General features: G+C 36.4%; 1 protein-coding gene across 1 annotated transcript in view; it reads right to left on the reverse strand.

Annotated features, from left to right (window-relative positions):
• Positions 1-13,637, reverse strand: part of LOC105169128 (UDP-glucose:glycoprotein glucosyltransferase) — a 19,246-nt gene that overhangs the window by 2,693 nt on the left and 2,916 nt on the right. The window contains exons 4-28 of the mRNA XM_020696073.1: positions 13,480-13,637; positions 13,217-13,290; positions 12,747-12,843; positions 12,555-12,667; positions 12,311-12,426; positions 11,623-11,680; positions 10,374-10,526; positions 10,201-10,299; positions 9,950-10,105; positions 8,941-9,009; positions 8,074-8,156; positions 7,751-7,913; positions 7,316-7,450; positions 7,094-7,199; positions 6,920-7,014; positions 5,640-5,752; positions 5,352-5,559; positions 4,674-4,742; positions 4,337-4,482; positions 2,976-3,077; positions 2,203-2,350; positions 802-858; positions 594-724; positions 368-456; positions 1-301 (exon numbers count right to left, since the gene is read on the reverse strand). The exon at positions 1-301 is cut by the window's left edge and continues 16 nt beyond it; the exon at positions 13,480-13,637 is cut by the window's right edge and continues 2 nt beyond it. Coding sequence (XP_020551732.1) covers positions 1-301; positions 368-456; positions 594-724; positions 802-858; positions 2,203-2,350; positions 2,976-3,077; positions 4,337-4,482; positions 4,674-4,742; positions 5,352-5,559; positions 5,640-5,752; positions 6,920-7,014; positions 7,094-7,199; positions 7,316-7,450; positions 7,751-7,913; positions 8,074-8,156; positions 8,941-9,009; positions 9,950-10,105; positions 10,201-10,299; positions 10,374-10,526; positions 11,623-11,680; positions 12,311-12,426; positions 12,555-12,667; positions 12,747-12,843; positions 13,217-13,290; positions 13,480-13,637 — 3,039 coding nt within the window. The remainder of the gene's footprint in view (positions 302-367; positions 457-593; positions 725-801; positions 859-2,202; positions 2,351-2,975; positions 3,078-4,336; positions 4,483-4,673; positions 4,743-5,351; positions 5,560-5,639; positions 5,753-6,919; positions 7,015-7,093; positions 7,200-7,315; positions 7,451-7,750; positions 7,914-8,073; positions 8,157-8,940; positions 9,010-9,949; positions 10,106-10,200; positions 10,300-10,373; positions 10,527-11,622; positions 11,681-12,310; positions 12,427-12,554; positions 12,668-12,746; positions 12,844-13,216; positions 13,291-13,479) is intronic.

Here is a 13,637-nt window from a genome sequence, read left to right on the forward strand (position 1 = left end):
TCTTGTTCCATGCCCTTCTTTTTCATCACTTCCATGTGAACCAATTTACCCCGCAAATCATCTATTATGATTCGCTTCAACAAAGTTGTGCCCTGAGCTCCCTCACCATCCTCTTTCATAACATAGAGATCAGAGCTTCTACCTGGAGCAAGCTGCAAGTACCACACTCCAGGGAAGACCTTCATTTGCCAGTAACCCAGATTGGCCATGACAAGGGTATCAACCAAGTGGGGAGTATTTTTAGTTCCAAGAATTAACTGAAGACCGCGAGGGGGCTCCTGATCTTTTTCGGAGCAATGTCCTGTTCCAATTTTTCTTAATTAGCATGGTCAACTGATTATCAACCTTCAAATTACAGCTAGAATACCTGTAAGAACAAGAGCTTCAAGTTCAAAAACCGCTTGCAATGTCCTGATGTCGGCAAGATTCTCGAGCAATATGTTATCGAGGTCATGGCTGCAAATATCACTCATAAGTGAGGAGCTGAACAATAAAGGAAAAACTGCAAATACCTTGTGCTATGATGTCGAGAAAACTTGAAAATAGTATTGGAATGCCATTATTGCTGAAGCCTTTTCTTATTAGAAGCTTACATAGCAACAACAGGCTGAACGAGCCATGGTTCAGGAACATCAAGATTCATGGTCAGTGTCTTAGATAGTGGCATGTTTGCAAAAAATGCTTTGGGACCATGTACTGTATGATCAGTTCCACTGAAGTCATCCTGAAAAGTCAAAAGGAGTGAGGACAGGATGCCAATGGTTCTCCAAAGGGTGATAAGCTCAGAGAGATTAGGAATACCATTGTCGGCACTACATATCTGTAGTAATTCTTCAAAGGAAGATCCACTAGAGAACTCTGCCAGGGGACAACAACAATATTTTACAAACACAAGGATGTTATGTTATATTCAGCCACCAATTCACAAGAGAATTGTCCCAATCACAAATGAAGTAAATAGATATGAACTGACATGTGCACAACATAACTGTGCCAAAATATACATTATATTAGACAGAAATTGAGGTAAACACATTTGTTCATGTCCTAAATATATAAGGCTAATAAAGTCTCAACTTGATGCCTTAACAAGAATTATACAACTGCTGTTGGTCATTTTACTATCTGTACCCATCCTTACTTCGTTACTCAGTCTCTTACAGTCAGAAAGTAAGACAGTCAGTAAAATAATGTACCAGAAATTTATTGGGGATAATACTTCACAAGCCACAATATATTTATTATTTAGAGAACACTTCTAATCAAATTATCATATCAGCTTTAGCTCTTCAAGTGAGCAAAATTGCATGCATGAAGGTTATTCTGGGCTCGAGAAACATCTTGTCAGATGTCTTCGAGCTTTATGAGTGTTTCTTTCTTCGTGCCACATTATTAGAACTCAAGCATCCTCAATGGAAGAGGGGGGGGGGGGGGGGCTAATAGCGGGAATATCCAAGTCACTGGAGATCCACTCATCCTGAAACTGATACATGTCTTAACAGGAAATTGGCATGCCACACTAAGTCCTGAGCTAGTTGTACAATCAACAGTATCTATTATCATTGAGACGGCATAAACAGAGGATGAGACGAGACGAAGTGGAGAATAAGACTAGTGAAAAAGAATATAAACATCTTGTGATGTTAAATTTTACTGAAACCATAACATGTTTTTTCACTGTGGAGCATGCAAAAATTGACATAGGAGATGTAAAATAGAGATATAGAGATCAGAAATCAAACAGAACAAGAGGGGGAGAAAAAGCAGCTTCATATGATATCAACTAAGTCTAAAAGACTTGATAAAACTACTAGAGAGTAATAACAACATAATAAACATAAATCTAGGATATTTTGTTATCTTTATAAAACTAATGGCTGATATGTAATTTCTTTTTCTCCTCCCGGCGGGCCTTTAACAGGGATCAAACTGTGAATATCAGGATTTAAACAACAGTGTTTCCATTCCAATATTAATCCCAGAGAAACAAAAGAAAAATCGAACATAGGTCACTTCGTTGTTGAGCTTTGCCTTCATGAACGCACAATAGCACCTTCCGATTAGAAGTCACATTTAGACTTGCTATTGCATGAAGTTTCATAACTTCAAAAAATGTAACCATGCAACAACAGGTGAAGAAAAAAAGAAAGACCACTCAAATCAAATGCATTACAAACATGTGCACTTTAAAAATAAACTTACCACTGGATTGAGCACAAGTCTCATGCTCGGCTGAATGTACTTTGACAGAATCCGGAGAAGAGCAGCGAGCTTTTGGCCAGAGGGACTCAACGGATCAATAACAGCATCAATATGAATGCTTGAATCTTCATTTTGCAAAATAACAGCACTGTGAACAGAACAAGAACAGGAGAAGAAAATGATCTTAGTGATGGAATCTTTAGGCCCCAGTTATTTGGCAGCAATAGAATCATACAAAGGAATCCCACTGCTAGAGAGATTTGTTTACTCATTATTTGATTTCATCAATGTTTGTATTAGAGAAGAAGACTACACGGAAGTCTCGTTCATAGATATTGTATTGTAACTAGTTCAACATGGTGAATCAGAGCTTCTATAGCAACATTCACAATCCGGTAAATAAGTTCCAAATTCATCAGTCTACAATTAAATAGTTAACAGTTATAGTTAAAGAATAATAAAATACGAACTCAGAATGTGAACACTCAACTGAAGTGGCCAAAGCCCATTGATACTGTTGTCCTTATAAGAAAGGAAGCCACAGCAATGAATCGACAAAAGAACAAGATAAATACAATGTCAGACCATTCAGCACTTAAATTAGCTAAAATTTAACAAACATACACATGTCCATGACGATAAAGCAGGTTCACATATTCTTTTAAACGTGAAATGTAAAGGGGGAACAAAAAAGAAAAGACCTATTAATCAACGCAATTTCCTATCCCGAAAAATAAAAGGAAGCTGATTTTCTGATGAGGAGTGGAGGATACCTGTATTCTGCGCTCAAAATTTCAAAACGTGCACTTTCAGAACTCCGCTCCCTCACAGAAATTGAGGAGGAGATGGCCATAACAATGTCACTGATGAATGTACTGCAAGGAGGAAAAAGTTTCACCATTTCTTTAACAGCTCAAGCAACAAGAGTTGAGAAACAAGCCGAAAAGCTGATGCCACCAGAATGAAGAACTAAAAGCTGGAAGAGTCATGCTTTGCAGATCAATTTCGAAATATCCTCTCTCGATAATAATAGGATTAATCATCATCAGCACTTCACTTTTAAGGCTAATCACCATGTTTATTGAATGACCACCTCATCTAAAGATTTACGCCATTAAAGGAGAATCATTTAATATTGTAACATCTAGCACGCCCCCTCACACGGACAATATTATTTTCTGTGAAGTTAACCACATGAAACTAATTTTTTTCTTTTTTATAAATGGGTGGAGGTGAGATCCAAAAATATGATATTCTGTTTAGCCAGACACTACTACCATAATGGAAGACCACCTCATGTAAGCTATTAGAGAAGCTAGCAATTAGTAAGGCGAAGAAACCTCCACTAGTATGTCTATATGCTTTCCTTTGTCATTAGCATCCATCCAGATCACTGAACAGCCTCCTAGCTGTCTCAGTTGTCTTCTTAGCAAAATGCATCTCCTCAAGATACCATCCGATTCCAGAACTGGGTTTTCTGAGTGATGCAAATAATTGGTATAATATTGGTTCTTAGCTAGCCAAATTTTTACCAGACTGCAGATGAGGCAAAGCTGAAGGAGACATCTAATCGTTCCTAGGATGATTAAACTCTCTTCCGGTTTCAAATGTAAAGGGTGCTGATTTCCTTAGGCAGATAGGTGTAGCTAATAGTTCAGCCACCCTAAGACAGTCGCATTACGCAACACATGGAAGAATGATGTTAGATAAACCATTAAATGGTTAGAAACATAGAATCTCCTGAAAAGTAGACACTTCCATCACATCATCCATGCCTACTTATCACTCAGTTTCTAAAATGGAAACAAACTGAAATGTAGCCCTTCTTTCCTGTCGGCATCCATTTTCTACGTTTCAGAGATAAATTTCCTCCTTCACCCGGAAACATGATATGAACATGATGAATGTCACAAAGTAGAATTACCAAACAGGGTTGCCACATAATAATTTCAGCTGCTTATGACATGACATTGAATAAAAAGGACCAATAAAACAGGATAATAACATGAATATGAATATATGATGAATGTTTATAGCTGATACTAAACAAGAACTATAATTTGCATCAATCAGATGTCATATGGTAATTTTGTTGTATTATATAACAAGCAAGCACAAAATTCCATTGGTATACCTTGTCAACATGTCAGGATCTATATCCTCCCACTTTATATCTTCAACAATCTCAGCAATATGTTTTATCCGTTGCTTGAACTCTAGGGATTCAAGAAGATGCAAATCATGGTTCAAGAATGTACTACCATCAGACAGTCGGATCACCTATCGAATATAATACTGACATTACATGACTTACTTAAAAAGCACAAGATTTATGAGAACCAAGCAAACTTGAAATATTCAATTAGAGAAATTTCCCAAAGAAGCCAATCCTTGCTTCAGAGATGGTTAATAAAAAACAATAAATTAGTTCCAATATATAACTTAAATCAAGAAGGGTGAACAGAACTCACTCTCCCATTGGTAATAACTGCATTCGCACCAAATTCAAGACCAAAAGTCCTGTATATAAACTGGGTCACCTGCATGTGCATTAAGCAAATAATGTCAAAGGTGTACGGTTCAACAATTTAAATGACTAATATAATCACATGTACAAATCTTACAAGTGGAGAGATAAGCATAGCTGTTACAGATAAAATGTAAAGATGTATCCTTCTTGATACTCACAAATAAACCCCCTACATAAAATGTTTCATAGGTTTCAGGATTAATGCTCTTACAGATTTGAGATTTTCTAGTGCTTTTCCACCCTAGAGGCAATAAATTCCTGGGAACTAGCAAAGAGGGTAGAAAGATAACCTGCCAGCTTGGTGGTCCTATCAAATCTAATAATTTCATTGCAGGAAGGTGGTCTAATGCATCCTATCTGACCTATCCAAAACCATGAAATCAGTCTTCTAGGGTTCAACGTTTAGTAAATCCTATGTCTACCACTGAAAAATAGGCATGCACTCGGATGGAGAAACCATTTAGAACTATTGACACTACGAAGAAAAAAGTTCATACACAAAGAAATTTCATTACTTTGTTACAGGGAGTTTATTCAAGAATTCAATCTACGGCTTGACCAAGCGGACAATCCATGATTGGATTGCTCTTGAGTAAAATATCATTGGTTAAGACCAAACCTTATTTAAGTAACTCCTCAAAATTTCAGCAGAAAATCCAGAAAGGCTAGTTTCATAGCCCTTAGATGGCAACCCATTTGCATCTGCTATCTCAAAGATCTTATCCATTAGTGCCTGGTAGCTTTCAGCAACCCCAGAAGCCAAAATATACTCTTGTTCATAGAATGAGCAGAGCTGATCCAGAAACCGTAGTACTCCTTTCTTATGACTGCAGAACGTTATTAGATAAGGAATAAAATAGAAATATAAGCAAAAAAACCTCAATAGAATATAGATGGCTCAACAAACCTATACGAGGATGCAGTTATTTCAAAAGCTTTCATGAAAAAGAGACTTGGTAAAGTTGCATCAACATTAGAATTAAACAACACACCAATCCGGGCGTTTTTGGAGCCACCAATCTGCAAAATAATGCAAGCTTTACAATTACACACGCGGATACACAGAAAAGAAAAGCATATTGATTAAAGTACATCAACTAAAATCTTTTGCCTAGGCAAATTTACCAAGCTGTTCTTGTACATCTTGACTTCAGCCCAACTAAAGCATGCAAAAATTGTTTCCAGTGGAATGAAAAAAAAATAAACATGATCGATCACTACCATGCAGTATTCAACTAGGCCAAGGGGAAAATATCTTAACGTATCTGGCTGCTTCTTGTAATCTTGCAAACAATGAGTCAAGAAACAGTTATCACAAAATTAAAGACTTAGCAAAAACACTTTATCTTATTCTGGGACTTGTTGTATGTCACATATGTCATAGGATAACCATAGAAATAGGAGAACAACATGATGCAACCTAATAAGTCTCGATTGTCATTTATATTTCCATAACAATAATACAGTGGTTATGCCTTCAAAATAGTAAAAGCCAAACATAAAAGGAAACTGCCAAATTTTAATGAATACAAACCAAAGACGAAACTTATAAATGAGTTACATTCATAGACATGGAAGTTTCTCCTTGCTACACTTAGCCTAGTCTCTCATGAAATCATGCAAGTGTCATAAGAATAGAGCAAACATTACAGACTTTGATAATGAGATCTCTCCCTTTATATGAACTGAAGATTGTGATAACAGCTACCTCTTTTAATAATTTAAAAGTGAAGTGCAAGAGGATAGCACATAAACACAAACAAAAACTTTGGCAGAAAAAGCTTTTTACGCCATCAGTCCCATGTGAAATTCCTAGCTAGAAATGGCTGCTAGTTCTGGATCAGAGCTAATGTTGAAGGTTCAGATTGTTATTCTTTTGCACTGAGAACCATTAATTGGGGGTTAGTAAGTCACATCAGTACTTTTAGGTACTTTCAGAAAAAAATTGCCATTCTAGAAAACGGAAAATCATTTGAGCACATAGTAAAAAGGATCCAAGAAATTCCCATCGTTATGTCTCCCAATGGAATGGACTGGAGAATCCCTTTCTAAACCCGCATTCTATTCGGGGATATGGAGTATGGAAAATGACATAATATCCAAGATAACACCCAATCAATGTGTTATGGCAGAAGGATGGATCATATATGCTATTACGAATTTAACCAGTTGCAGCATGAATGTTACCAGATAGCGTATTCCTTCACGTAACAACTTCATCCCTTTCTTTGATGTGATATCAACAACAAGAAGATGAGTCACAGGCTTCAAGTCATCCATGGCTGAAATCATATGCTAAAGCTCAGACTTTAATCAAGTTAAACATAGAAAACAAGCTTTGTTTTGCTTATAAAAACTTACTTTCAGGTGAATGCAAGTAGTAGAGGTCATTTAATACAGATTCCTTTGCAAGAACTGACGCACACAGAGATACAAATTTTGGTTTGGTCTTCCCCTCTGCTATTATCTACAGGGTCAAAGGATGAGGTTTAGCAAGAGAAACGATACCATTGGAAGAACTCAAAATGATACACACCATTTACAGAAGATACACTTAGCTCACAAAATTTTGAAACCACTTACCTTTGGATTATAACGCTGAATACCACTTTCAGAAAGAAATTTGTCCAGAACATCAGTATGAGAATTTATTTGTCCATAGTAGACTTGCTCCTGTATTCTGGGAAGCTCGTCATTCATGGCATTTATAAGAGCCTCCTGGAGAGCCAATAAATTATTTTCATGTCATATAACTGCTGCGATTGCATAATTCTTATAACAATTTTTTAGAGTTTGATTATTGTTGGTTTTAGAATAGAGATCCAGAAAAAAGACACATGGGCAACCATTACATAGACTACACCAAGCACAGTACTAAAATATGCATGCAATCTAGCCAGACCAAATAAAAGAATCCTAGGCAAACACCAGACTTAGATTCGTATAGCATTTCTATCGAAAATTCCAAGTGCTTGCACAAAAAAAGAATCAAGCCTGGAGAAGCAATTTAAGATGTACCTCATTGGGTTCAGAGACAAGTCCGTTCATCAAGAGAGAACACTCCAGCTTAGTTAAACCCAGTTTAAAGGCAAACAAGGAGGATTCCTGGGCCAGTTCATTCCATTTTTGCTCCTTCTCCAGTCTCAGAAGAGTATCTTGAGGTGGTGACTTTGCCTTTGGCCTAAAAGAGGAAAACTATGGATAAGATATCTGGAAGTTGATGACAACATGTACAGAAGCAAGAGCATAAATTTTGTTTAAAAACACGTCCAATATGCCTTGCAGATACAGGTAAAACAGAAGTGACGAAACTGCAGTTAGCGGTGTGTCAAAAGTCTTACAGTATTGTTTCCACAAAAGCCCCTTCTACATGATGCACCTCAGGACTATCATCTGCAGCTGACTCAGTTCTCAATTTGTTCACCTATAGTTGGGAACACACAAGTCAATACAGATACTACATGGAAAACATAGTTTCTTAGTTAGGGTACACCAAGATAACAAGTCATATATCACTAGTGGCATGTTCAGTTCAAGGGAATGAATATCCTAGTTGTCTGGCAGGATGTAAACAAATTGGAACGAAAAAATCTTGGAAGACGCAATCCACATTCTTAAAGAGAAAAGGGTGAACCCAATTAAGTAACAATGCATGGAATGGGAACTTAAGTGGGAACGCCTGTAACAAAAATTAAAAAGATCCTCTTGCATCCTTTAGCCTTGTAGAATATTCATAGATAAACGGTAAAAAATGATGTACTTGACTACAACCTTATATGCTATTGTGTACATACCTGATAAAATCATGGATTAGTAAAATAATATCATCATCATTATTATCAATATAATACTGTGAGTAAGTCTGCATCCCCCTCTCTATATGTGTCTGTATGTATAAAAGTATAGCATATATGTTATTCTTGAAACATATAAGACGTATATAATGTTTACATAATATACTTTTATGATTGTTAGGCATACAAGGGTAAAATAGGTGAGCAAAATGTTGTTCCTATCAACCAATTTACTTGACTGAACCAAACAAAAGAATCACAAAGGCCAGTCCACTAGTTTTATGTGTCTAGCTGAACAAAAGGAAAGTGCAAGACCATTCCAGGAGGGATGGCTCCTACCTGGAATGGCCTTTGGATGTTCTGGTCATTTCTTGTACCAAAGAGGTCCACTGAGTAAAGAGATCAAACACTTACGTTGCTCAAAAACTGGAAAGCCATCAAAGTCCCATGATTTTCCTTGATGTAAATGAAAAGACGTATAATCTGTCAACAGAACCAACACATGATCAGGATAGTAAAGATTGATTGCTCAAGGATAGACAATATTGACATCTAGGATTTTCCACCACCATTTCATTGTCTGCAATTGTTTCAACTTTCAATGTAACAGAACATATCCTGATTTTCTCATTTTCAGTTTTTCTTTGTTCCCCTGTTATTTTGCAGTTTCATTTTATTTGTGATTTCAGTGAGTCCTCTTTTTTCTTTTGCTCTTCCGGTGGAAAGTCATAAAAAGGTCTTTCAGTTTCATATCATGTCAAATATAGCTGCTTCTTAAGCTGAAACAACCAATAGAACCCACTTCTATAGAACAACCAAGCAGGCAAGCATGAGTGGACAATGAAAAAACTCCATTATTAGACCATTCAGAATTTTAGCATAGATCTCCATCCAAGTCAATCCCATAAATGAGACATTCTGTTTTCCTTCTTTACTATAAAAACACAAAATCTTATAAGACCATAAAAGACCTGAAAACTCAACAGAGCCTTCTAAACGCCATAACTCACCATTACAAAGAAATATTATGTATTGATGAGATTCCTTAGACTAAGATCATGTTACATGAATCGAGTATTATGTTAATTCTCCCAAGAAAGTTGTTAACGATACCATTTAAAAACCAGACAACTTCAAATTTCTGAATAATCCCCAGGCCATGAAACAGGATCCTGATTGACGACTACAGAAAGAATAAGCAAGGCTTAAAGAAAAGCACAAACAACCAAGATTATTCTACATGGGATGCTTAAAACCTAAGACAAAGAAGTTCACAAGAACCCAAGATGATCAACCTCCATTTGATAAAGATAAAAGACAATGTAAATGGTCCTTAAGCTTAAAAAAAGAAACATTAAGCTGTTCACATGTAAATAAATTTGGAAATGTCAGATATTTTTACTTTATCGGCTAAAGAAATTACCAAACTAGAAATATCTTCCTGGTCATCCTTCAAATGAGCAACTGGAAGTTCACCATCATTTGCTTCAATGTTCTCAACTAATTTTGTGGAGTACAATACTACACCAAACCTCATGGGGAGATTATTCTCAAACAACGAAATCATCATGTCAATTGTCTGCAATATGCAGATTGATTATAGATGCATTAGAGATCAATACGAAGCTGATGCAAGAAAAACCGAAGGTGAAACACAGAGAATAGAAGACTTGCCTCAAGCCCACAAAGAGATGCAGGATCCAAAACATAAACTGCATGGAATAGGTTTTTACGAATGTATCGTAGTTGTCCAGGGAAGACTGGCATCAAAATCTGACGAAGATGGAAAAAATGTAAGCCATCTAATTTATTGAAGCATTACACACATCCATCAGGAAAAACTATACCTCATTTATGTTGCTTCTCCAACGCTTGTACATGGCATCCACTTCCAAGTTATTGATGTAATGAACATGGGGAGAACGAAAATCAACACGAAATGCGTATGATTCGGAAGGGGGCAAAACAGATAGGAGTTTTCTCACAGCGCTTGGAGGAATCTACAATTTTATCAACATTGAGTATCAGGCTATCAGCCATATGAGTCGGAAAATATTCAATAAAATTAAAACACGGATATACGGAAGGATTCAAGTCAACAAGAACGAGAACCAACAAGATGAGCCCTGTGATACTTGCCATGCCTTCTTAAGGAATATTTCAAATTAATAAATGAAATAGTAGCAACTTTACCTAGATTTTTTCTTGAATCAACTAAAGCAGTTAGCAGCAAATCTTCGATAAAGTATTTTAAAATGGTTTGCAGATCAACAAAATAAACAGCACGTATTATCGCCCTTTTAACACCACAATCTTCTGATTTCTTAAGTACTAGTGCAGGAGCTGGAATCATAGCCAAGCCCTACGTGTTAAGAGTGACATTCTGGAGTTCCAGCCATTACATAGTAACTGGAAAGATATTACTCTGATAAAGAACTCCGAATTGGTAAATTGACTGATAAATGCAGTAATGCACTATGCACTAGCAAAGCGTATATTTAGCGGTATAAGGTACTAGTCAACATCCTCATCAAACTTCTCTATTTGTTGAAAATCGGATATATCAATAAATATGTGTACTGCAATCAGTCCTCTGTGTAAAGAAAGAAATTAACTCTTAATGGACATCAATAATGTACACAAAATACATTTTTAAGATATATGCCAGGATTTAGACAATGGTGTCAGTGAGAGAAATTTCCTTAATTTTTAGTAAAAAACTTGAAGTCTTATTAAACTAATTCAGTTATCTTCTTATAGAGTCATTTCACAAACTAAAGGCCATGTCAAAGTCAAAAGTACAGTAATGCAGGATCTCTCATAGCCTCCAAAAGAACTTCAAACTCCCATCCAACTATCTAGAACCACTGGATCACGATATACTTTTAGTTCCACCTGAGGTTCTATATTGATTCTTGAATGGCTAAAACCTAAACGAGAACAGTCCAATAGAAGCATTTAGAATATAGGGTTACATGACAGCTTGGGCTGGATACTTCTTCTCAGTCTCAACAGCATACAACAATTAGATAGCATAAGTTCTTTCACTTCTTACTTCAGTTTCAATTTTGTATAGAAATTTCAATAACTTTGTACCTTGAATTTTCTGTACTGATCAGCCAACGACAATTCCTGATGAACCATGTCAACCAACCTGGGATATGCAAATAATATGTACATTGTCAGTCTGGAATAAGTTTTGTCACATCAAAAACTTGTAAACAATCAAAGAATTTGGAGTAATTATTCAATCAATTATGTTCACATGTACAGTAAACTGAAGGAGTGAAGTCCAATCAAATGCTTCAGAAGTCATCTCTGGGTTATGTTGCTTGGGCAACCAGCCCATATCTTCAGCTAGAAATAGGGAGTACGTGTAACTACCAGGTTTTTGACAGAAGTACTCATAAGTTCATAAAAATGGTTTTTTTATGTATCCATGCTAGTGTATTATCTTTTAATCTACCTCCATCCATTGCCAACAACATCACAGGGGGTTCACACCACTAGCTTGTTTGGTTTTAAATTAGATACCATCTCTAATCTCTATGTTAATTTTCATTATTTGTTGAGACCAAAAGTGGACAACTGGACATTCTAGCACTCTATTTTTGACCCAGTTTCATTCTCAGCTTCTCCTTCTTTCTCCCCCCTACTCAACAGAACAAGCCTGAACATAACCGACATATTTATTTTCTTTCCCCATAAAGAGCAGACTGAGGGTTTACCAGGAAAAGATAGCAAAAAAAGGAAATAGAATTAAAGGCTAGGAAGAAAGCATTACAGATAAAGGTCAATGTCTTCAATATTGATTAAGGCGCCATTCAGAGCCATTAAGGACTTGCCAGGGGGAATCATTCGCTGATTCTCAATAATTTCTTGCTTTATGGAATCATTCAGCTGCAAAAATGTTGAATATACACCACATCAACCAACAAGACACCATTTGATGAATGGTGTATCACCACTTCAAATATAGAAACTATCTTAGATCAGTATGCAGCAGTATCCTCAGCAAAATATCATACCTTCGTACGAGATAATGAAGAAACGACACTGGGAAAATTTTGATTAATTTCTTGCATCGACTGCAAAGGATCAGAAGCCTGCACGATCCTTTGTGCAGTTTGATGTCCTAAATCTGTGCAGAGAAGGGCAAATATTAGTAAAATAAGCTTAAATCTTAGCATGAATTCTTTACACTAAAATAGGAGAATTACCCTTCAGTTCCCAAACATCCAGTGTATCAGAAACAGTAGATGACAAGAGATAATCCCTGAATGCCATAACCTCAGATGTGAGCTCCGGTTTGCGCTCCTGCATGAGCACACACATACTTTAATCCTATGATGGTTTACTGGGTTTATGCTGTATTCTTCACTTCAATTTAAATGCATAGAACTCTCTCGATGTTCTTTAAATGCTTTTTGTCATTCTAGTAAGTAGAGAAGGAAAATGTATAGCTTTACTAAAGGAAATCAAATTTGGGCAACAAAAAATATTTTTCCAACCTTTGACAAGTAAACACAGACAATAAGCAGCTTAAAAGTGTTTTTGGGAGAACATCCAAGTATAGTTAAGTTCAGAAGCAGGATATAGGTACTTAAACACTTTTCTTTTTTTCCTTCACGCTTCTTACTTCTTTCATTTATTATTTCTTTTGGTCTGGTGGGTTAGAGAATGAACGAACCAAAATCTGGGAGAATATGAACCCTCTGACTTCTTGGCTAAGATCATCAGTATGGGGATCTTCGAGAGTGACACCTGCTCAATAGGAAAATCTTCAAAAGCAATCCTTCGAGAATAGCAGTACAAAATGCTCATCATTCTTAAGATAGTGTTTGGTGAATGCTAAAACCATGATAAAGCATCTAGTTCTACATGAAATATATCATTGCTACCTCATGTCCACATGTTTGAATTATTAATCACAGCTACACTATGAAATCTCACCTTTCTTTATTGTGCTATCGTCCATAGCCTTGTATTCCATATTTTTCAGGGCAAGCTCGACACCATAGCCTCCCAGGTTTAGAGGTTCTCCTGTACCAGTGGCTCCACAGGAAGCACTTTTTGCTTCACATCCAGAGGGCAATACAGATCTGACAATG

Source organism: Sesamum indicum, linkage group LG8 (genome assembly GCF_000512975.1).
Source record: "Sesamum indicum cultivar Zhongzhi No. 13 linkage group LG8, S_indicum_v1.0, whole genome shotgun sequence".
Classification (NCBI taxonomy): domain Eukaryota; kingdom Viridiplantae; phylum Streptophyta; class Magnoliopsida; order Lamiales; family Pedaliaceae; genus Sesamum; species Sesamum indicum.